General features: G+C 35.4%; 1 protein-coding gene across 1 annotated transcript; it reads left to right on the top strand.

Annotated features, from left to right (window-relative positions):
* The first annotated feature begins 491 nt into the window (after nt 1-491).
* Nucleotides 492-18610, top strand: emx3 (empty spiracles homeobox 3). The gene is made up of 3 exons (XM_062425746.1): nt 492-867; nt 12865-13049; nt 18440-18610. The coding sequence occupies exons 1-3, from the start codon at nt 492-494 to the stop codon at nt 18608-18610; spliced, it is 732 nt and encodes a 243-aa protein (XP_062281730.1).
* Nucleotides 18611-22154: the final 3544 nt, after the last annotated feature.

Below are 22154 nucleotides of genomic sequence, written 5' to 3'. Positions count from 1 at the left end.
TTGCATGGGGGGGTTGCCACTGCGCATGCTCAGCACACCTCAGCAGCAGGTATGTGTGACTGACAGAAAGTCTCAGCTCGGCTCAGACTCCAGCGCGTGGCGGCAGGAGGAGTGAGGAATACACCGACTGCTCAGAGCCCCGCTGCCCGGCCGCCCTGCACTCTATCCCGGCTACCTGCTCCCAGGATCCCCGCTGAATCTCCGGAGACTTCCAGGAGACTTTGTTTTTGAATTTTTTTTGAATTTTTAATATTTTTTTTAAATCTTGAACCTGCAGCAGAGGAGAGAGGACACACTGACCCCGCCCGGACACAGGTGAGAGGGAAGTTGCTCCGTCTCCAGGTGCAGGAACCAGGATTTGCAGCCCGGGAGCGGCATGCCTCTCCGGGGGAAGGACTCTGGACTCTGAGCCTCCTGAGCTCCAGGAACCTGGACTAACTGGACGCCGTTTTTTGTTCCCCCCCCCCTCCCTCCACCTCACCATCTTTACAATGTTCCAGCACAGCAGCAATAATAAGAAATGCTTCACCATCGAGTCCCTGGTGGGGAAAGAACCGAGCAGCTACAGCGGCTCCGGGGATGAACCCATCCGGCCCACAGCGCTCCGTTTCCCGGAGTCTCTGCATCCATCCGCCGGTGTGTTCGGCTCCTGCTTCCAGTCGAGCAGCGGCAGGACTTTATACACATCCGGGCCGGACTTGGTTCTGCAGGAGCCCGGGACGCACACGCACAGCCCCGCAGGACTCCCGCTGCACGCGCTGCAGATCCCGCCCCCCCCGCAGAGCTTCTTCAGCCCGCAGCACCGGGACGCGCTCAGCTTTTACCCCTGGGTGCTCCGCAGCAGATACCTGGGCCACCGCTTCCAGGGTGAGCCGAGGCGCACGAACCTGCTCTTTATTAGCACTTATTATACTTTATTATACTTTATTATATATTATTATATATTATTATAAGTTATTATACTTTATTAAGTGTTGCTGTTGCTCCTGATGCTGAGCAGCTTTGATTTGAGTCACTTTTTATTCATTTTTCACTCGAATCTTTTCTTCATTTTCATTTTCCAGGTTTTTATTTAATCAGATTTTGAGTGTTGCAATAAAATAATAATAATAATAATAATAATAATAATAATAATAATAATAATAATAATAAGGCAGGAATTACTATTTAAATCTTATTATATCAGAATTATTACAACTCTTTTATTGCAGGGTTGATGATATTAGACATGTTATAAATGATATTAAACTATATAAATGATATAAATGGAAATAAAGAATATAAAATAATCCAAATTAAAAACAGGAATAAATCTGACTCTCATATATGAAAGAGAAGAATTAAAGGAAGGAAATCTCTTATAAGTTTTTCTATTTTCTGGTTTTATTATTGTTTATATTTTATTCTTCTTCTTTTAATATAATTATAATTATATAAACATTAACCTCATTATTATTATGTGGGTCAGTTTAAAGTTAAACAGCTTGAACACATAAAACAACCAATAATAATAATAATAATTATAATGAGTAATAATGAATAAACAGGCAGTGAAACGTATTTAATATAAAAGATGTTTTGCTGTAATTTAGATTTAACCAGCTGATTCTGATCGATGATTAATTTATATTATTAATTATTGATTATTTTACTGTCACACTGAAAACGGAGCAGAAAGAAACCAGAGATTAATATTTTATCCTGCAGGTTTTTATTAACATTAAGACTTTTATGTTATTTAGTGACGTCACCGCTGATAAATATGATCAATGCTGATTTTAGAAGATTATTTTTTATCCTTTTTTTAATGTTTTCTTTCTTCATTAAAGCTTCTCACGAATCTGCCTACACACACACACACACACACACACACACACACACACACACACACACACACACACACACACACACACACACACACACACACACACATTGAAAATGAGTCATTTTAAAACCATAAATCTTTTTTTTTTGCGCATTTTTTCCTTTTTTACAGCAACGTGACGTTTGCAGCTTTTCTTCTTTAACATGTTTTTACTCCAAACTGTCACGTGCTCATATCTATATTATATTTAATGTAATTGTATTTGATACTATATATAAATATATATATATAAACGAAGCTTTATGATCGACCTGCAGAACCAAACATTTCCAGTTTATTGCGCAACACGTTTAAATTGAAGCCTCAGTTTCTCCTCAGTGAGATAATTATTATTATTATTATTATTGTTATTATTATTATTATTATTATTATTATTATTATTATTATTATTATTATTATATTATAAACTCATATTTGATCTTATTTAACGTCTCACTGTTAAACTTATTATCATTTTAAACCTTTAATCTTTCTCTAACGTTTCCAACTTCGCGCGTAAAGACGCAGTTTTGGTTTAAATTGAAGGTTTTTTTAATTCTCTGTTATATTATTATAGTTTTTATATATTTCAGACTTTTCTTCTCTAAATGTTTATTATGTTTATTTCTTCCGTTTAAATTCAAATGTTTAAAAAGTCAAATAAACCGAAACGCTGCAAGACGCAAAATAATATAAAATATATCTAAATGTGACTAAAGCAGCGTTTTATTATCAGTTTATATCTATTTATATATTATATTATATTATATTATATTATATTATATTATATTATATTATATTATATTATATTATAATCTACAGACTTCAGCAGTAAAACCTTTAAGGCCTTTTATTTATTTATTTATTATTAAAATATAAATAAAGGATTAAAAATCTTCCTTTAATAGATTTAATAGATTTAATCAGATGTTAAAGTTTCATAATTTTCTTTTTTCTTGTTTCAGGAAATAAATTAAATATTAATTATAAAAGAAAAAAGATTAAAAATCCGCTGAAGAGAAAAAAATCTGATTCATAAAAGAGACGAAAAAAAAAAGAAAATCAATAAATATCTCTGATCCTGTTATTGATTATTAATCTATTATTATCTATATATCTATTATATATTATATATTATATTATCAGCTGCAGGTTCATTGATTAGGAGACTTTATTAAACCTTCAAGTTTAATCAATACAAGTGATCAGAAAGCGGAGCAGCAATTAACATCAGCAGCAGCTTCATACTGATTATTATTATTATTATTATTTATTATTATAATAATTATTATTATGACTGTTATTATAGTAATTAAGTTTATAATAAAACATTAAAGGAAAATGTTTGTGCGAAATGTAAAAATCAGTTTATTGTATTTTTCAGTTGCATATTAAAATATTTATAATACAAAAAAATAAATAAAGGAGAAATGATTATTTTTTTTATATTTTTTTATATTTAATAAAGATTTTAATTCAACATGAAACATTAAAATAACATCAGTAGAATAAAATATAATGTATAAATATTATATTTAATAAAAACTATAAAATAATAAGAAATAATCTCAATATGAAAGAAACAAAATAACACAAATAATATGTTTAAATTAAATAACATAAATAAATACAATAAAAATAAATATAAAAAAGCTAAAGAATAAAAAATAAACATCTTTTAAAAAAATCTACAAAACCTTTTAAATTAAATCAAAAGATATTTGATCTTTATAATTAATAAAAAGACAAAAAGACTGAATTTAGTTTTTTCTGTTAATAATTAAAATAAATCTGATTATTTATTTTTTAGTTTTTATAAATAAATAATAACGTTTTGTTTTCAGCAGTTTTTTCATCATATTAAGACAAAATGTTTTTAATGTTTAATTATAAACGTCTCGACATTAATTTAAATTCTTCTTCTAACTAAACAGAAATCCAGTTTTATATGTTTTTAATCATATTTATTGACCTTTGACCTTTGAGGCTGTAATGTTGCTTTAAAATCTGTCAACACATTAAAATTATAATTAAGTCATTTAAATTTAAATTAACCTTTTTAACATTTCATCAAAGAGCTCAGAGATAAATATAATTATATTAAATCACAATAAATAAACATTATTATCATAAACTGACACAAAGATAAAAACAGATGATTCTCTTCACTCGTTTAAAGACATGAAATAATATAATAATAAAATAATATAATAATAAAATAATAAAGAGAAAAAGAAACATTAAAATAAACTCTGTTATTAATCCTTTAATAATAAATATAATAACAGATAAAACAGTCATTGACACACTTATGATTGTTAACATAATATAATATAATATAATATAATATATAATATAAACAGGTATCAGTTCGGCTCTAATCTGAAGTTAACCTGCAGTGTGTTCAAGCTGTGGTCGGCGGACCCAGACGAGGTCACGCTGCTCCGTCTGAAGGTCCAGAGTCTGAAAGTATCAGGAGATAAAAACTGCAGCATCACTGATTAAATACACACACACACACACACACACACACACACACACACACACACACACACAGAGACACACACACACACACACACACACACACACACACACACACACACACACACACACATATCGTAGTGTTTTTAATGTTAAAGGGAATCGAATTTTTTCTCTAAAAGGGCGACGAGACCTCACATGTGACGATGTAAACAGATCAATGTCCCCACAATGTGAGAAAGACCAGCTACACACACACACACACACACACACACACACACACACACACACACACACACACACAGATCTGGAGGTTAATTTGAGGATTTGTTAACTTCTGCTTTATGAACCTGTTATTATTGTTGTTGTTGTTGAGTTTGAACGTCGTTGTTCGTTGTTCGGTTGAAATGAGCTTTATTTAATTTTCTGATGTTTTATCACAAAATGATTTGAAATCATCAGAAAACGATCAATAACTTCCTGAATCAGCTGATTAGTTTTAACAAGATGCTGAAATGCTGTTTGGGATTGTGTGTGTGTGTGTGTGTGTGTGTGTGTCTGTGTGTGTGTGTCTCTCTGTGTGTGTGTGTGTCTGTGTGTGTGTGTCTCTCTGTGTGTGTGTGTGTCTGTGTGTGTGTGTCTCTCTGTGTGTGTGTGTGTGTGTGTGTGTGTCTCTCTGTGTGTGTGTGTGTGTCTGTGTGTGTGTGTCTGTGTGTGTGTGTGTGTGTGTGTGTCTGTGTGTGTGTGTCTGTGTGTATAATACTGTGTGTGTGTGTGTGTGTGTGTGTGTGTGTGTGTGTGTGTCTGTGTGTGTGTGTGTCTGTGTGTGTGTGTGTGTGTGTGTGTGTATGTGTGTGTGTGTGTGTGTGTGTCTGTGTGTGTGTGTGTGTGTGTGTGTGTGTGTGTGTGTATAATAGTCTTCAGTGTGTATTCTCAGTATAATCAGAGTTCCTCACATTATTATTCATTAGCTGGAAGAAGCTGACAGCTGACTGGGTCCTGTTACTGGGGGGGGGGGGGGGAGAGGGGGGGGGGGAGAGAGGAGGGGGAGAGAGAGAGGGGGGGGGGGGTCATAGTTCACTGAGTCTGTGCATGAAGAAAAAACTCCATCAGTGTTAGAGCAGCATGTTACTGTTGTAGCTGCTGGAGGTGGAGCTAGTTTACACTACTTTATATACAGTTAGCTAGTTTAGTCCAGTGGTTCCCAACCTAGGGGTGGGGCCCCTCCAAAGGGTCAGCAGATACATGTGAGGGGTCCTGAGATGATTAATGGGAGAGGAAAGAAGTACTAGTACCTCAAACTGTACTACAGTAAAGTACAAGTACCTCTAACTGTACTACAGTAAAGTACAAGTACCTCAAACTGTACTACAGTAAAGTACAAGTACCTCTAACTGTACTACAGTAAAGTACTAGTACCTCTAACTGTACTACAGTAAAGTACAAGTACCTCTAACTGTACTACAGTAAAGTACAAGTACCTCTAACTGTACTACAGTAAAGTACTAGTACCTCTAACTGTACTACAGTAAAGTACAAGTACCTCAAACTGTACTACAGTAAAGTACAAGTACCTCAAACTGTACTACAGTAAAGTACAAGTACCTCTAACTGTACTACAGTAGAGTACAAGTACCTCTAACTGTACTACAGTAAAGTACTAGTACCTCTAACTGTACTACAGTAAAGTACTAGTACCTCTAACTGTACTACAGTAAAGTACTAGTACCTCTAACTGTACTAAAGTAAAGTACTAGTACCTCTAACTGTACTACAGTAAAGTACAAGTACCTCTAACTGTACTACATTAATAGGTTTCGGTGTGTGTTTTCGTGCCGTTACCGTAGCAACCGTTAGCATCTGTAGATACGCATCGATAACTCGGTTTTTACGTAATTTCTACTTTTTAATTTAAACTCGTAAATCTTTAATAAACTTTGACGTAATAACGAGATGAAAGTTATAAATGTCTCCAGGCTGGAAGTTTATTTATTATATTTAATCAACTTTCTGTCACTGGGACCAGTTTGAACCAGTTTCAACCAGTTTGAACCAGTTTGAACCTGTTAGAGACTCATTTATATCCTTTAATAAACTCTAATAATTCATCTGCTGATATTTTACGTCTTTCTTTTTCTTTCTTTCTTGCTCTGAGTCTGTTATCGCCTCTAAAAAGGAAGGAAGGGAGGAAGGAAGGATGGAAAGGAGGAAAGGAAAGGAAGGAAGGAAAGGAGGGAGGAAGGAAGGATGGAAAGGAAAGAAGGAAAGGAGGAAGGAAGAAGGAAGGAAAGGAGGGAGGAAGAAAGGATGGAAAGGAGGAAAGGAAAGGAAGGAAGGAAAGGAGGGAGGAAGGAAGGATGGAAAGGAGGAAAGGAAAGAAGGAAAGGAGGAAGGAAGAAGGAAGGAAAGGAGGGAGGAAGAAAGGATGGAAAGGAGGAAAGGAAAGGAAGGAAGGAAAGGAGGGAGGAAGGAAGGATGGAAAGGAGGAAAGGAAAGAAGGAAAGGAGGAAGGAAGAAGGAAGGAAAGGAGGAAGGAAGAAGGAAGGAAATGAGGGAGGAAGGATGGAAAGGAAAGAAGGAAAGGAAGAGGAAGGAAAGGAGGAAGGAAGAAGGAAGGAAATGAGGGAGGAAGAAGGATGGAAAGGAAGGATGGAAAGGAAAGAAGGAAAGGAAGAAGGAAAGGAGGTTGAGTTTGTGTGGATGCAGTTTTCATCATTCTGCAGCTTGTGAGATAAAATCATTTAATTTATAACTTTATAATTTATTAAACGTCATATTCATTTATGTCTTTTCAAACTCTTTATAATCCATTTCTACAACTACACTTCTTTCTTTTAAGTGTTTTTAAATTAGATTAATGTTGTTGTTTTTCTTTTGTGTGTTTTTATGAACTAAGATCATCTTCATGTTGAATCATCGTTTATATTCATATTTATTTTATTATTTACATTTATATATTTTATATTTAACATCTTAACGACACTGAGAGAAGATTCATAGATGTTAGAAATCTACAGAGGATGTGTGTGTGTCTCTGTGTGTGTGTGTGTGTGTGTGTGTGTGTGTGTGTGTGTGTGTGTGTTCTTGGATCAGGTCTGGGCTTGTTGTTAGTACCAGGGGAGCCTGATGAACCATCTGCCCCAACAACCCTTCCTCCTCCTCTCCTCATCCTCTTCCTCCTCTTCCTCCTCCTCTCTCTTGAGTGTGTTTCTATTCACCTGTTTTTTTAAAAATCTGAGTGTAAAACCTTGAAATAAGAACAAAAGTCGTCCAAAAGAGTCAAATCTTTTTGGGCCACTTCAGGAAAACTCATCACATTTGTTTATACATCTGTTAAATATTAAATGAGTCTAATTTAACCTAAACAGTATAAAGGGTTAAAGGTGATGAAACATCTTCCTGTTTGAGTGACAGGTTAGAGTTCAGTTTCATCACCTGCTCCTGTTTGCATTCCTCTCCTCCTCTCTTCCTCCTCCTCTTCTTTGTCCTCCTCCTCCTGCTCCTCTTCCTCCTCCTCCTCTTCCTATTCCTTCTCCTCTTCCTCCTCCTCCTCCTCCTCCTCCTGCTCCTCCTCCTCCTCCTCCTCTTCCTCTTCCTATTCCTTCTCCTCTTCCTCCTCTTCCTCCTCCTCCTCCTCCTCCTCCAACCCCTTCTCTTCCTCCTCCTCCTCTTCCTATTCCTTCTCCTCTTCCTCCTCCTCCTCCTCTTCCTATTCCTTCTCCTCCTCCTGGCTCCTCCTCCTCCTCCTCTTCCTATTCCTTCTCCTCTTCCTCCTCCTCCTCCTCCTCCTGCTCATCCTCCTCCTCCTCCTCTTCTTCTTCTCTCTTCTGTCATCACAGCAGCTGAAACTGTTTGTCCCGACTCAGTAAAAACATTCTGCGCTTTTCAGGAGAAACTAAAACACTTTATTATGAACTTTCTCAACATGACAGATTTAACTGTGTTATTTAATATTTCTTATAAAGATGCAAGAAAGAAAGATAAACTATGAAGAAGATTTGTGAGTGTGAACGTTTATTTAACGTGTTCAGATCTGAACCATGAACAGAAATCACATCAACTCTTAAACAGGCAGGAGAGGAAAATAAGATGTTAATTATTCTGTTTATTTACTTTGTCACTAGTTATCTCATTTGCACCTAAATAAAGATAAATAAAGATAAATAAAGATAAATAAAGATAAATAAAGATAAATAGATAGATGGATGGATCCTCTGATTAACCCTTTACATGCCGTTTCCGGCTCATTTTTACATTTGGGACATTTATTTCAGGACTTTTCCTGATGTCACAGTAAACAAACCATAGAAATATATGACCTCCTCTTTCTCCTCTTCCTCCTTCTCTTCTCCTCCTCTTCCTCCTCTTAATCTTCCTCCTCCTCCTCCTCTTCATCTTCTTCTTCTCTCATCACAGCAGCTGAAACTGTTTGTCGTAAATTTAACATCAGTGTATGAACTCTGTGTGTGTGTGCCTGTGTGCGTGTGTGTGTGTTTGTGTGTTACAGTGTGTGTGTGTGTGTGTGTGTTACAGTGTGTGTGTGTGCGTGCGTGTGTGTGTGTGTGTGTGTGTGTGTGTTACAGTGTGTGTGTGCATGTGTGTGTGTGCAGAGAGGAAGTGCTCCGTCCCAGCTGTGTGAACTTTAAAGGTGGGGTCTATACGTATTATTGTGTATATTCTAGAGGTTCATATCCGTCTTTCTTATCTTCCAACTTTCAGGAAGCTGAAACCTTCAATCGCCGCCGTGCAGCGACTATAAAGCCGCTCTATTCTTTATTCTATTCTATTAAATTACACATTTGCAATCAAGATTGTTGCACATCATAAATTTAGCAGCTTCAGAGGTTCCACTGCTGCAGAGATAACAGGAGGTTGTTTTCTTAACTTGCTGTAAAAGTTCATTTCTTCTCTTCTTTAAAGCTTTTAAACCCTTTCATTTAAGTTTCACATGGAGATGAAGGTGAAGTTTCCAAATATGCTAAATCTGCCTCTTTATTATCTGTGTAATTTAATTAAATCCAGTAATAACAACTCTACTATAAATTCTACTTTTATGAAGTTTATTCATGTTCAGTTGTTGTTAACATCGTCATGAAGGAGATAATTCTGCTTTATGTTTATTACTGAGCTCAAACTGAGTGATGGAGATGAGTTAAGGTGCTTTATATTGACTGGTGAAGCATAGAAACACTAATGTAATGTAAAAATAGTACTTTATAGTATACTTTAATAGATATCATTCATAGTTTTTATTGATTTATTTAAAGATGTTTTTGTAGTTTAACGCAGCAGAAACCGAACCGAGCAGAGCGTCTTCCTGTAAACTCGACGCTGTTTCTTTAAATCTTTGTTTCGTCTAATTTAACATTCAACAGAAATCAACCGTCACATTTGCAAACTGGAGTCACATCGTCTCTCAGTCGCAGCTCCAGACTCTCAGTTTGCATATGAATATCTTTTTTATTTTAATAGCAGCTAACAACAAGCGACAGCACGTATCTGCTTTCTATCACGACTTCATTGTTTTTCGTCGCCGCCCCCGAAAAAATAACCGCCGATCAACCGACTTCTTTGCGTTCGGCGTGTCGACGGCGGCGTTTTCCTTTCAGCCGAGCGTCGCATTTGTTTTTATGTAAAAGACGTATTCAAACATTTACGTACGATTTCAATAAACAGGCGGGGAAAATAAAAAAACCCAGATGTGTCACAAAGAAAAGATTCAACGGCGGCTTATTTATCGGCTTTGTCTCGCAGATTTACGTAACCATGACGACGACGATGCGGCTCGTAAACAAATCAGATTTTAACCTGAAAACATTTCTGTGGTTTTAAAGTTTTTAAGCTTTAAAGTAAAATGAGCTCGACCACGAAAACACCTGCAGTCAGAGTTTCAGGAAGAAGCTGAACTCAATGTACTTTTATAGAATTAAAGCATTAATAAAACTTTATTTTTCATGTTGTGTAGTTTGTGTAGTTGCAGTTTTAGTAGTTTAATCAACAGCAATAAGTTATATATACTTTATATTTGTGTGTAAAACTGACATATGTTGAGAAACGTTGAGTAAAATAAAACATTTTTTAATTACAAGGCAAAGAATATCTTAGTATACTCATAGCATTTTCTCCTATAATCAATACGTTTTACCGTCTACATGAAGCTTAAACATTGTGAAAACTTGAATTAGATTAATTAAACATTAATAAACTTTATTTTTAATGTTGTGTAAATTGTTTAGCTGCAGTTTTAGGGTTAGGGTTTAAACAACAGCAATAAGTTATATGTTTTATATTTTACCATGAAATGCTTTAATCTTAATTTACACTTTTAACCAGTACATGTTTTTTATATTAACTTGCACTTTATGAGGTCATGTGTTTTTATTATCCTTATTTATTAATAGACATTATATATTATAGTTTTATCTTGCTGTTGGTAAATAAATAAATAAATCATGACAGTAAAATGAGTCATGAATCAGTGTTAAAAGTTCAGTCATGAATCTCTGAATGTGTTTGATTCTTTAATCTAATCTTTATTAAAATGAATGAAAGTAACTAAACATGTAAAACAGAGTAAAGCGATGATATCACTTCGAGCGTCCATGATGTCTTGCTGCATAAACTCCAATAATCCAAACTCAAATATCAGCTGCTGCAGTAACAGTCGATGTGTTTGATGTTTGAATCTAATCTGTATTCAAATGAATGAAAGTAACTAAACATGTAAAACAGAGTAAAGCGATGATGACATCACTTTAACCTGAGCGTCCATGATGTCTTGCTGCATAAACTCAAATAATCCAAACTCAAATATCAGCTGCTGCAGTAACAGTCGATGTGTTTGATGTTTGAATCTAATCTGTATTTCAATGAATGAAAGTAACTAAACATGTAAAACAGAGTAAAGCGATGATGACATCACTTTAACCTGAGCGTCCATGATGTCTTGCTGCATAAACTCCAATAATCCAAACTCAAATATCAGCTGCTGCAGTAACAGTCGATGTGTTTGATGTTTGAATCTAATCTGTATTTCAATGAATGAAAGTAACTAAACATGTAAAACAGAGTAAAGCGATGATGACATCACTTTAACCTGAGCGTCCATGATGTCTTGCTGCATAAACTCAACTAATCCAAACTCAAATATCAGCTGCTGCAGTAACAGTAGATGTGTTTGTTCAGATTAAACAGAGCAAACAGGACACACACACACACACACACACACACACACACACACACACACACACACACACACACACACACACACACACACACACACACACACACACACGTCTTTCTATCCTTGTGAGGACTCTCTAACTGACATAAAGCACCAGCTAGTCTGCAGACAGGTGACGAGGAGAGTAAAAATCTATGTCTATCTATGTGAGCTGCAGTCAGAACTCTGAGGTTCAGGCTCCAAACCAGAGAAACAGTCTAGCTTCTAATATCAGAGCTGCTCAAACCCTGAAAGCTTTCAATCATAATCACATTTACAGTCATTATACAGCAGAATTACACAAACACAAGTCCAGGTTTGTTTTCTTTTTCTCCAGTTCTCTCTTTTTATTTCCATTCCCTTCTTACAGAGTCATTTTACTCTTAGTGGAAGACATCGAAAAACTTATAATCATGTGACTAAATGAACAATATGAAGTCTGTAGCGAGACCCAAAGTCTGATCTGAGTGGTGAAACAAAGTCAACAAAGTTTTTACAGTAATTCTTAAATTAACCCAAAAAGTCAACCGTTGCATCATATATTATTGGGCATTACTTCACCCCAATCCTCCCTCTCAGGTGTATCTGTTGTGTTTTTATACTTTATCTTCCTCATAATTGTTTTATTTTATCTTGTGTTTTAAGCTTGTTCAGCACTTTGGTCACTGAGGTTGTTTTAACCTTCCTGTCGTCCTCCCGGGTCAAATTGACCCCGTCTATTTTGACTGTTCCTTCTTTCCTCCCTTCCTCCTTCTCTCTTTCTTCCCTTCATTCTTTCCTTCCTCCATCCCCCTTTCTTCCTTCCCTCCTTCCTTCCTGTCTTCCTCCCTCCCTCCTTCTTTCCTTCCCTCCTTCCTTCCTTCCTTCCTACCTTTTTCCCTTCCTTCTTTCCTCTGTCCTTCTTTCCTCCCTCCCTCCTTCCTTTTTTCCCCCCTCCCTCCGTCCTACCTTCCTTCCTTCTTTCCTTCCTTTCATTCCTTCTTACCTTTCCTCCCTTCCATCTGTCCTTCCTCCCTCCCTCTTTCTCTTTTTTTCCTTCCCTCCCTCCCTCCCTCCCTCCTTCCTTCCTTCCTTCCCTCCTTCCCTCCTTCCTTCCTTCCTTCCTTCCTTCCTACTTCCCTCCTTCTTTGACTCGAGGACAACAGGAGGGTTAAGCTTCAGCACTGAAGTTGTTTTAAATGTTCAACAGAAATAAACTTTGACTTGAATTCAAACCTCAGACAATATTTTTCTCGTCAGATGTTCATTGTGTACTGATTCTGACTGTTTTTCTTTTTGTGTGTTTTTTGTGTTTCAGGTGACGACAGCAGTCCGGAGAACCTTCTGCTTCACGGTCCGTTCTCCAGGAAACCCAAACGGATCCGGACGGCGTTCTCTCCATCGCAGCTCCTCCGTCTGGAGCGAGCTTTCGAGAAGAATCACTACGTGGTCGGAGCTGAGAGGAAGCAGCTGGCGAGCGGACTGTGTCTGACTGAGACGCAGGTAGGTTTCATTATAATACAGAGAATATACCTTAATATTGATCAGAGTATTGATCAGAGTATTGATCAGAGTATTGACTGAATGGATTATTAGATGAACAATTTGTTTCTAAAAATGTCAGAATGAACTCTGCCGGCTGTGAGCAGTAATCATGGAGGCGAAGACAAAAACAGGGATTTATTCATCTCGTATCATACCTAACTTTAGTTTAATCAACCAATCAATCAATCAATCAATCAATCAATCAATCAATCAAACTTTAGTGATACAGCAGTTTTCATTCAGGTTAATGTAGTTCAAAGTTCTTCACAACTGATAATAAAACAGAAGAAGTGACGACAAAGAAAAGGAAGAAAAAACAAAGAACAAATTAAAAGACAAATGCAATTGTTTAATTTATTTGTAGTTTTCAGTGTAATGTGTTGCGTAATTTCGGTGTGTTTTTTTGTGTAGTTGTCTGTTGTGTAGTTTCTTGTGTCGTTTTTCGGGATAATTTTCCAGTGAACTCTTGGTGATGTTTTCCTCGTGTCTTCTCAGTGATTGACAGCTGATTGTTTTGGCCTCTGAGTTTGTTTGTGAACACTTTTCAGTGTAATTTCTTGTGAACATTGACTCTGAGCTGATGTCAGATGTATTTCAGATGTATTTTAGATGTATTTCAGGCTGTATTTTAGATGTATTTCAGGCTGTATTTCAGACTGTATTTCAGCTGTATTTCAGCTATATTTCAGCTGTATTTCGGCTGTATTTCAGCTGTATTTCAGCTGTATTTCAGATGTATTTCAGATGTATTTCAGGCTGTATTTGAGCTGTATTTCAGGCTGTATTTCAGGCTGTATTTCAGGCTGTATTTCAGCTGTATTTCAGATGTATTTTAGATGTATTTCAGATGTATTTTAGATGTATTTCAGCTGTATTTCAGCTGTATTTCAGGCTGTGTTTCAGCTGTATTTCAGGCTGTATTTCAGCTGTATTTCAGGCTGTATTTCAGGCTGTATTTCAGCTGTATTTCAGGCTGTATTTCAGGCTGTATTTCAGGCTGTATTTCAGCTGTATTTCAGGCTGTATTTTAGATGTATTTCAGCTGTATTTCAGCTGTATTTCAGGCTGTATTTCAGGCTGTATTTTAAATGTATTTCAGATGTATTTCAGCTGTATTTCAGCTGTATTTCAGGCTGTGTTTCAGCTGTATTTCAGGCTGTATTTCAGCTGTATTTCAGGCTGTATTTCAGGCTGTATTTCAGGCTGTATTTTAGATGTATTTCAGCTGTATTTCAGCTGTATTTCAGGCTGTATTTCAGGCTGTATTTCAGGCTGTATTTCAGCTGTATTTCAGGCTGTATTTCAGGCTGTATTTCAGGCTGTATTAAAGCTGTATTTCAGCTGTATTTCAGCTGTATTTCAGGCTGTATTTCAGCTGTATTTCAGCTGTATTAAAGCTGTATTTCAGGCTGTATTTCAGCTGTATTTCAGGCTGTATTTCAACTGTATTTCAGAGGTATTTCAGGCTGTATTTCAGCTGTATTTCAGATGTATTTCAGGCTGTATTTCGGCTTTATTTCAGGCTGTATTTCAGCTGTATTTCAGCTGTATTAAAGCTGTATTTCAGGCTGTATTTCAGGCTGTATTTCAGCTGTATTTCAGATGTATTTCAGATGTATTTCAGCTGTATTAAAGCTGTATTTCAGGCTGTATTTCAGGCTGTATTTCAGATGTATTTCAGATGTATTTCAGCTGTATTAAAGCTGTATTTCAGGCTGTATTTCAGCTGTATTTCAGATGTATTTCAGATGTATTTCAGCTGTATTTCAGCTGTATTTCAGGCTGTATTTCAGGCTGTATTTCAGCTGTATTTCAGCTGTATTTCAGCTGTATTTCAGCTGTATTAAAGCTGTATTTCAGGCTGTATTTCAGGCTGTATTTCAGATGTATTTCAGCTGTATTTCAGCTGTATTTCAGGCTTTATTTCAGATGTATTTCAGGCTGTATTTCAGATGTATTTCAGGCTGTATTTCAGCTTTATTTCAGCTGTATTTTAGATGTATTTCAGGCTGTATTTCAGCTTTATTTCAGCTTTATTTCAGCTGTATTTCAGGCTGTATTTCAGGCTGTATTTCAGATGTATTTCAGGCTGTATTTCAGCTGTATTTCAGCTGTATTTCAGGCTGTATATCAGCTGTATTTCAGCTGTATTTCAGGCTGTATTTCAGGCTGTATTTCGGCTGTATTTCAGATGTATTTCAGGCTGTATTTCAGCTGTATTTCAGATGTATTTCAGGCTGTATTTCAGGCTGTATATCAGCTGTATTTCAGCTGTATTTCAGGCTGTATTTCAGGCTGTATTTCGGCTGTATTTCAGATGTATTTCAGGCTGTATTTCAGCTGTATTTCAGGCTGTATTTCAGATGTATTTCAGGCGTATTTCAGATGTATTTCAGCTGTATTTCAGGCTGCTGGTTTTGGTCCAGCTCTCAGGAATGTTGAAGGGAAGTGAGTCGACGGTTAGTCAGAGACGCTCCCTCCTGCCTTCCTCAGCTGTGATTGACAGCGTTTGTCATCGAGCGTCCGCGGCTAAACGAGTCCTGACGCCAGACGAATGACGTGAATCATTGTGGATTTATTTATGAGCTAATTGCTCAACAGAGGACAGGAAGAGAGCGAGGGAGAGTAATCCATCAATCAGAGAATCACAGCTAGCAGCATAATCACACATTAATTAGAGCTTTTGCAATCGTTGCACTTTTAGACGATAATCATCCAGCGATCTGCGTCTGCAGAAGGTTTCAGATCCAAAAACTGTTCATGAGGTTTAATAATCGTCTCTCTGCTGAATTAAAGACACGGAAACAAGTTTAAACTGAGCCGCAAACATTTATTCAGTCAGGATTTTACTTTTTATTAGTAGTGAAAAGTAACCGAGTACATTTTAATTACATACTACAACTATATAATATAAACATGTAATATATATTTTTATGTAACATTTCATTTCACTTTTAACTCTGACAGTTATGATTCCTTCAAAAAAAGAATAAGTTTAATAAAAGTTTCACTCTGAATCACAGCTGATATTTTCTCTATAAATCAAACATGAAACATCGTTTATATAACGTCGTTATAATGTTTAAATGATGTTAAACAAACAAAAACATTAAATCTTCATATTTTAAAGTTTTGAAAAGAGAAAAAAAATGTTGCTTTAAAATAATTATTACAACAAATCAAATATAGTTGATTATTGATTTCCTGTAAATTGATCAATAGATTAATCATTATATATTTACTCTGAACCATAAATATAAACCTCATTACATCACCGTCTCATTTACTGCAGTAAAACTTTAAAAAGGTTAAAATTACTCGAAATTTACTTAAAATTTTACTCAAGAAAATACATTAAAAAAAGTAATATAATTTGTAGTAATATTAATAATAATAATAATAATATAATATTAATAATAATAAGACTAGTAGTTACAGTAGAGTTTCCTGTTGGTGCTGAGATGAATTAAAGTTTATGTTAAATCTGTTAAAGTCCATATTATGTGTTTATTATATTATATAATTAATATAATCAGACTTTATTATATTATTATATGTTGTATTTTAATCCACGACAGTCTGAAACAAACTGAAATATCTCAACAACTGTTATAATAACTTTAATCCTCTGACGTCATCATTATAATAACTAACTATATAACTATTTACAGCATCTTTTATATAAGAAATGCAGCTCAAAGTGCTAAATATATATATATACTACATACACTGAGTGCTTCACATTAAAAGGATGTAAAAGGAACATTAATGTAAAAATAAGACAAAAAATATAAATATTAATAAAAGTAAAATAGTGAAAAACAATACATAGTAAAAATAGCTAAAGCATAGAATAAATAGAATTATACAAGAAATGCAGCTCAAAGTGCTAAAAGACATTTATATACACATTAAAGGATGTAAAAGGAACATTAATGTAAAAATATAAATATTAGTAAAAGTAGTTAAAGCATAGAATAAATAGAATATATAAAATCATTAAAACACAATGAGTGCAAAGCCATAAATTAGGATTAGACAGCAGTGTGATTAATATTAACGTTTAATAATATTTCCACTATAATTAAACGTATTTAACTCCTGGAGCAGAAGATACGACTAAAAACAAGAACATAATAAACTTTAATGTCCCTTATTTTATTTAAATGAGTCTAAAAAGAGAAATCTACATTATTAAAATACAATAAAATCCCTTTAATAAGAAGTTTCAGTCGCTGCTCCTCTTTAATGTCTCCATCACAGTAACGTCTCGTTTATCTTTATCGCCGTAATTAATGTTTCGCTTCTTCTTTAAAGTGCTGCCACGTTACAAATTAAGCTCGTAAGATAAGAAGAGTTTTATTATGGAGAGACGCCCAACAGGAAGTAACCTGCTCACACACACACACACACACACACACACACACACACACACACACACACACACACACACACACACACACACACACACACACAGGAAGTAACCTCCTCACACACACATCTCTGTCTTTAACTGTCCGAGTCGAGATAACACACACACAGAGAGAGACACACACACACACACACACACAGAGAGAGAGAGACACACACACACACACACACACACACACACACACACACAGAGAGAGACACACACACACACAGAGAGAGACACACACACACACACACACACATACACACACAGAGAGAGAGACACACACACACACACACACACACACACACACACACACACACACACACACACATCTATCATCAGAGTGACATCATCGTGATAATTAAACATCAGGATCTGACAGACTCACCTCAGGCTGCTGGATCCTGTCACTGATACATGATGTCAGATATCAGCCTGACAGGTGCTGCAGCATGAGCTCTTAGTCAGCACCGGGGGGGGGGGGGGGAGCGACCCGGGGGGGGGGGGAACAGACCCGGACCCGGGGGCGACCCGGACCGGACATGTTCTAACAGTCAGACTCATGTTTAACCAGCATTAAGATATTAAATCACTGTGAGCCTCATTTATTACTATTACTGTCAGCTGCCAGAGAGGAGTATTAAAGTACTACGTTACTAGGAAGAGTACTACTACTGCAGTAAAAGTACTACTACTGCAGTAAAAGTACTACTACTGCAGTAAAAGTACACAAGGATTATAACAAGTACTTAAAGTAACAATACAACTATTTAAAAGTAGAAGTAAAAGTGCATTAAAATACCAACTAAAGTAAGAAGTACTGCAGTATTACAGTAAAAGTACTGCAGTATTATAGTAATCCTGATATTAATATCTCTCCCTCTCTCTCCCCCCCCCCTCTCTCCCCCCCCCCCCCCCCCCCCCTCCCCTCCAGGTGAAGGTCTGGTTTCAGAACCGCAGGACGAAGCACAAGCGTCAGAAGTTGGAGGAAGAGTCTCCGGAGGCTCTGCAGAAGAGGAAAGGCAGCCAGCACGTCAACCGCTGGAGAGCCGCTACGCTTCAGCCCGGAGGAGCCGAGGACGTCGACGTCATCAGCGAGGACTGAACACACACACACACACACACACACACACACACACACACACACACACACACACACACACACACACACACACACACACACACACACAGATTCACTTTAAAGGTGCGTTCAGGCGTCTTCTCCACATGTTTAAAGAAGCTCTCACAATGATGCGTTCACTGTCTTCAGCTTCATCTTTTTAAACTCAACTTAATGAGTTTTTACCCCCCCCCCCCATCATATTTATCATTATATCAGTCACCAAAATGTTGCATCACATCCTGTTTGACTAAATTAAGACGAAACCAGGAGAAAAAAAAGCACTAAATATAAGATTTTAGTGACGTTGATATGATGATAAATTTAAAGTCCCTGAACACAACATTCAAAAGTGTGCACACAAACTTATGTAAAAGACTGTCCCTGAACCTACCACGAGAATCAGACGGTCCCTGAACGCACCACGAGAATCAGACGGTCCCTTAACACAACATTCAAAAGTGTGCACACAAACTTGTGTAAAAGACGGTCCCTGAACGCACCACGAGAATCAGACGGTCCCTGAACGCACCACGAGAATCAGAGCTGTGGTTAATCTGAAAGAAGATTTTCATAAAACTGAACAAACGCGTCTGAAAGTAATTTAAATTTAAAGAGAAAATAAAACGTCTCTGTTTAATATGACGTTTAACTCTCAGCTTTTATATTTGTTCAAAGATATAAATAAAATAAAGTGTTTTAATAAACACTTTGGCAGCTAATATTTTATAAATATTGAGGTCATGTGACACTATTTGATGTTTTCAGACACTTTTCTGAAATATTAACTCAAACTTTAAACTAGATTTTATTGTAAATGTCGTTTAAAAGCTGATTTATCTCAGTCGTCCTGCAGAGACTTTATATTTATCTGCTAATTAACATAAAGCTGATTTAATAAACTGAAACTTTTAACCCCAAAAAACATAAAACAAGCTCTTAAAATCTGAATTTACAGTTTGATCACAGCTCAGATTAGTTTAACCCTTTACATGCTGTTCATGTTCTGACCCGGATTAAATATTAATATCATAGTGAACATTTACTTTTGATCTTCTGTTGAAAATGAGAAAATAACAGATTTTATTATTTATTAATTTACTGAAAGTGAAGGATGTTACATTTCAAAACACAAATTAATAATTTTAGGCTTAAATTATTTAATTTGTGTTTTTTAAAAAGCTTTCAAATTTGACCTGAACAGTTTTTAAAGGGTTAAAATGTTTAATCTGGTAAAAATCAGTTTAAACATTTAGAGACTTAATTACACCTGATTTATAGATGAAATACACACACACACACACACACACACACACACACACACACACACACACACACACACACACACACACACACACACACAAGGAGTGGACGGCTGAATTTCCTGACTCACGGACTGTCCCTGAAGGCAGCAGCAGGATGTTACAGACGATGACATTATAAACTTTAAAACTTCTACTTCCTGTCGGATTCAGACTGACGAGGATGATGATGATGATGATGATGATGATGATGATGACTCTTCCTCCTGAGAGAGACACCAAGACAATAACACACACACACACACACACACACACACACACACACACACACACAGTCAGAGTTTGTGGATCACAGCAGCTGATGATGATGATGATGATGATGATGATGATGATGATGATGATGATGATGATGATGATGATGATGATGAACACTCGACGGTGGATCTTGGTGCCATATGAAGCGAGCGTCCCTGAAAGAGAGAAAAAAAGAAAAGAAAAGAAAGAAAAAAAGGAAGAGAGACGTTTAAAGAGAGAGAAGCTTCTTTCCTCCAGCAGAAAAACACAGAAAATACATCAAAGAAAAGATTTAAACACATTCCAGGTTAAACTTATTAAAATGATGATTTAAAAGATCCAAAAACATCAATTTATTCTCTTAAAGTGAAATTAATCATCAATCATCAAACAGAAAAGTTATTAAATCAGATTTTTCCTGTTTAAATGATTTTATAACGACTCAATCTTCAATTAATTAATATAAATGAAACCGTCACAGTGTTTATCAGGTATTATATTTTATCTCTGAGGATCCAAAGCTCATAAAAACTTTATATTTTTAATGTTTTTTCTCATAAAAAAGTTTTAAATTCTGATTTTTTCATTTTATTGAATCGTTTGTTGTGTTAAACTTTTCTTCTCGGGACAGATTTTAAATATCCTGAGAAAAAAAACTACAATAAAATGTTATTAAATGTTATTAAATGTTATTAAATGTTATTAAATGTTATTAAATGTTATATAATTAAACTTATTCTGAGATTTTACATTAAACACAAACTAAAAACTTCCCCAACTTAAAGAACACGAGTTAATTAAACTTGTGATTAATTAAAGCACTTTTTTAAAACTTTACTTTTAACTTAAAGTAAATGTTAAGAATATTAATTAAGAATATAAGTTTAATATGAAGAGAAGTCACACAGCGATAATCTCACTAATCACAATTATACAATTATAATTAATGCTGATTAATTACTTAGTTGTTTGGTCTTTAAAATATTTATTTATATATTAAATATTAAATATTAAATATTAAATATTAAATATTAAATATATAAATAAACCTGCAGTAAACTCATGCAGATACTTTCTCACAGCTTATTTTTGTCATATTTTCTGTTTAAGATAAATTAATTTCGTCATTTTAACGAAAAACTACAAAAACTACATTTCCCATGAGCCTTTGCACCCTGTTAAAGCCTCATAGCAGCTGTAGTTCTACTTTTAAAAGGTGGAATTAATAATTATAAACAATAATAATCAGTTTTCTGGTGATTAAATCTCTTCTAACTAATTAAAGGATTCACTGTCCTCCTCTCGTCTGTTCTGATGCATTCTGGGAAATGTAGTCGAACCAGAAACTGCAGTTAAAGTAGATAAATAAAGGTAAATGACACTAAATGAACTCTGGAATGTGTTTAACATCACAGCTGAGACATTTTTATGATTTTAAACTTTAACATAAATTAATTTGACTTTATTTGACTTGATGATTTTTTTACAGGTGAAGTTTAAACAGTTATTTTTTAGCTGCTGGAGGAAAAAACGTCGTCGTCTCTCTGAGTGTTTAAAACCCACAAAAACCCTCCGAGTGAAAAACAACTATAGTTTAAACTCAGTCTGCTTTATTCTTTATTCTTCTTATTGTCTTTAAATACTTTTCCTCCTTTTTCTGTTTCTATGACGTAAATCTTTTTATAAATACGTCACAAAATGTTCAGTGAATCCCTAAAATCAGCTTTACATGACAGATGAGCGATTAAGCAATTAACTTGAGTGTGACACAGAAAACTTTTGGGCCACTTTAGGAAAAGTCATCAAATTTCAGAATAAAAGACATTAAAAGGTTTTTACAGCTGTTAAATTTGACTTGAAATTTCAAAATAAAAGACATTTAATTTTTTTTACAGCTGTTAAATTTGACTTGAAATTTCAAAATAAAAGACATTTAAATTTTTTTTACAGCTGTTAAATTTGGCTTGAACTTT

This window comes from Scomber scombrus, chromosome 9 (genome assembly GCF_963691925.1).
Source record: "Scomber scombrus chromosome 9, fScoSco1.1, whole genome shotgun sequence".
NCBI classification, from domain to species: domain Eukaryota; kingdom Metazoa; phylum Chordata; class Actinopteri; order Scombriformes; family Scombridae; genus Scomber; species Scomber scombrus.
Note: the sequence above shows the minus strand (reverse complement) of the source record. Positions and strands in the feature narration are given on the sequence as shown.

Excerpts from the sequence above, each read along its gene's own strand:
- emx3 (XM_062425746.1), top strand. The coding sequence starts at position 492 with ATGTTCCAGCACAGCAGCAATAATAAGAAATGCTTCACCATCGAGTCC. Across the intron at positions 868-12,864 it reads CCTGGGCCACCGCTTCCAGG|GTGACGACAGCAGTCCGGAG; the intron begins GTGAGCCGAGGC and ends TTTGTGTTTCAG. Across the intron at positions 13,050-18,439 it reads TGTGTCTGACTGAGACGCAG|GTGAAGGTCTGGTTTCAGAA; the intron begins GTAGGTTTCATT and ends CCTCCCCTCCAG.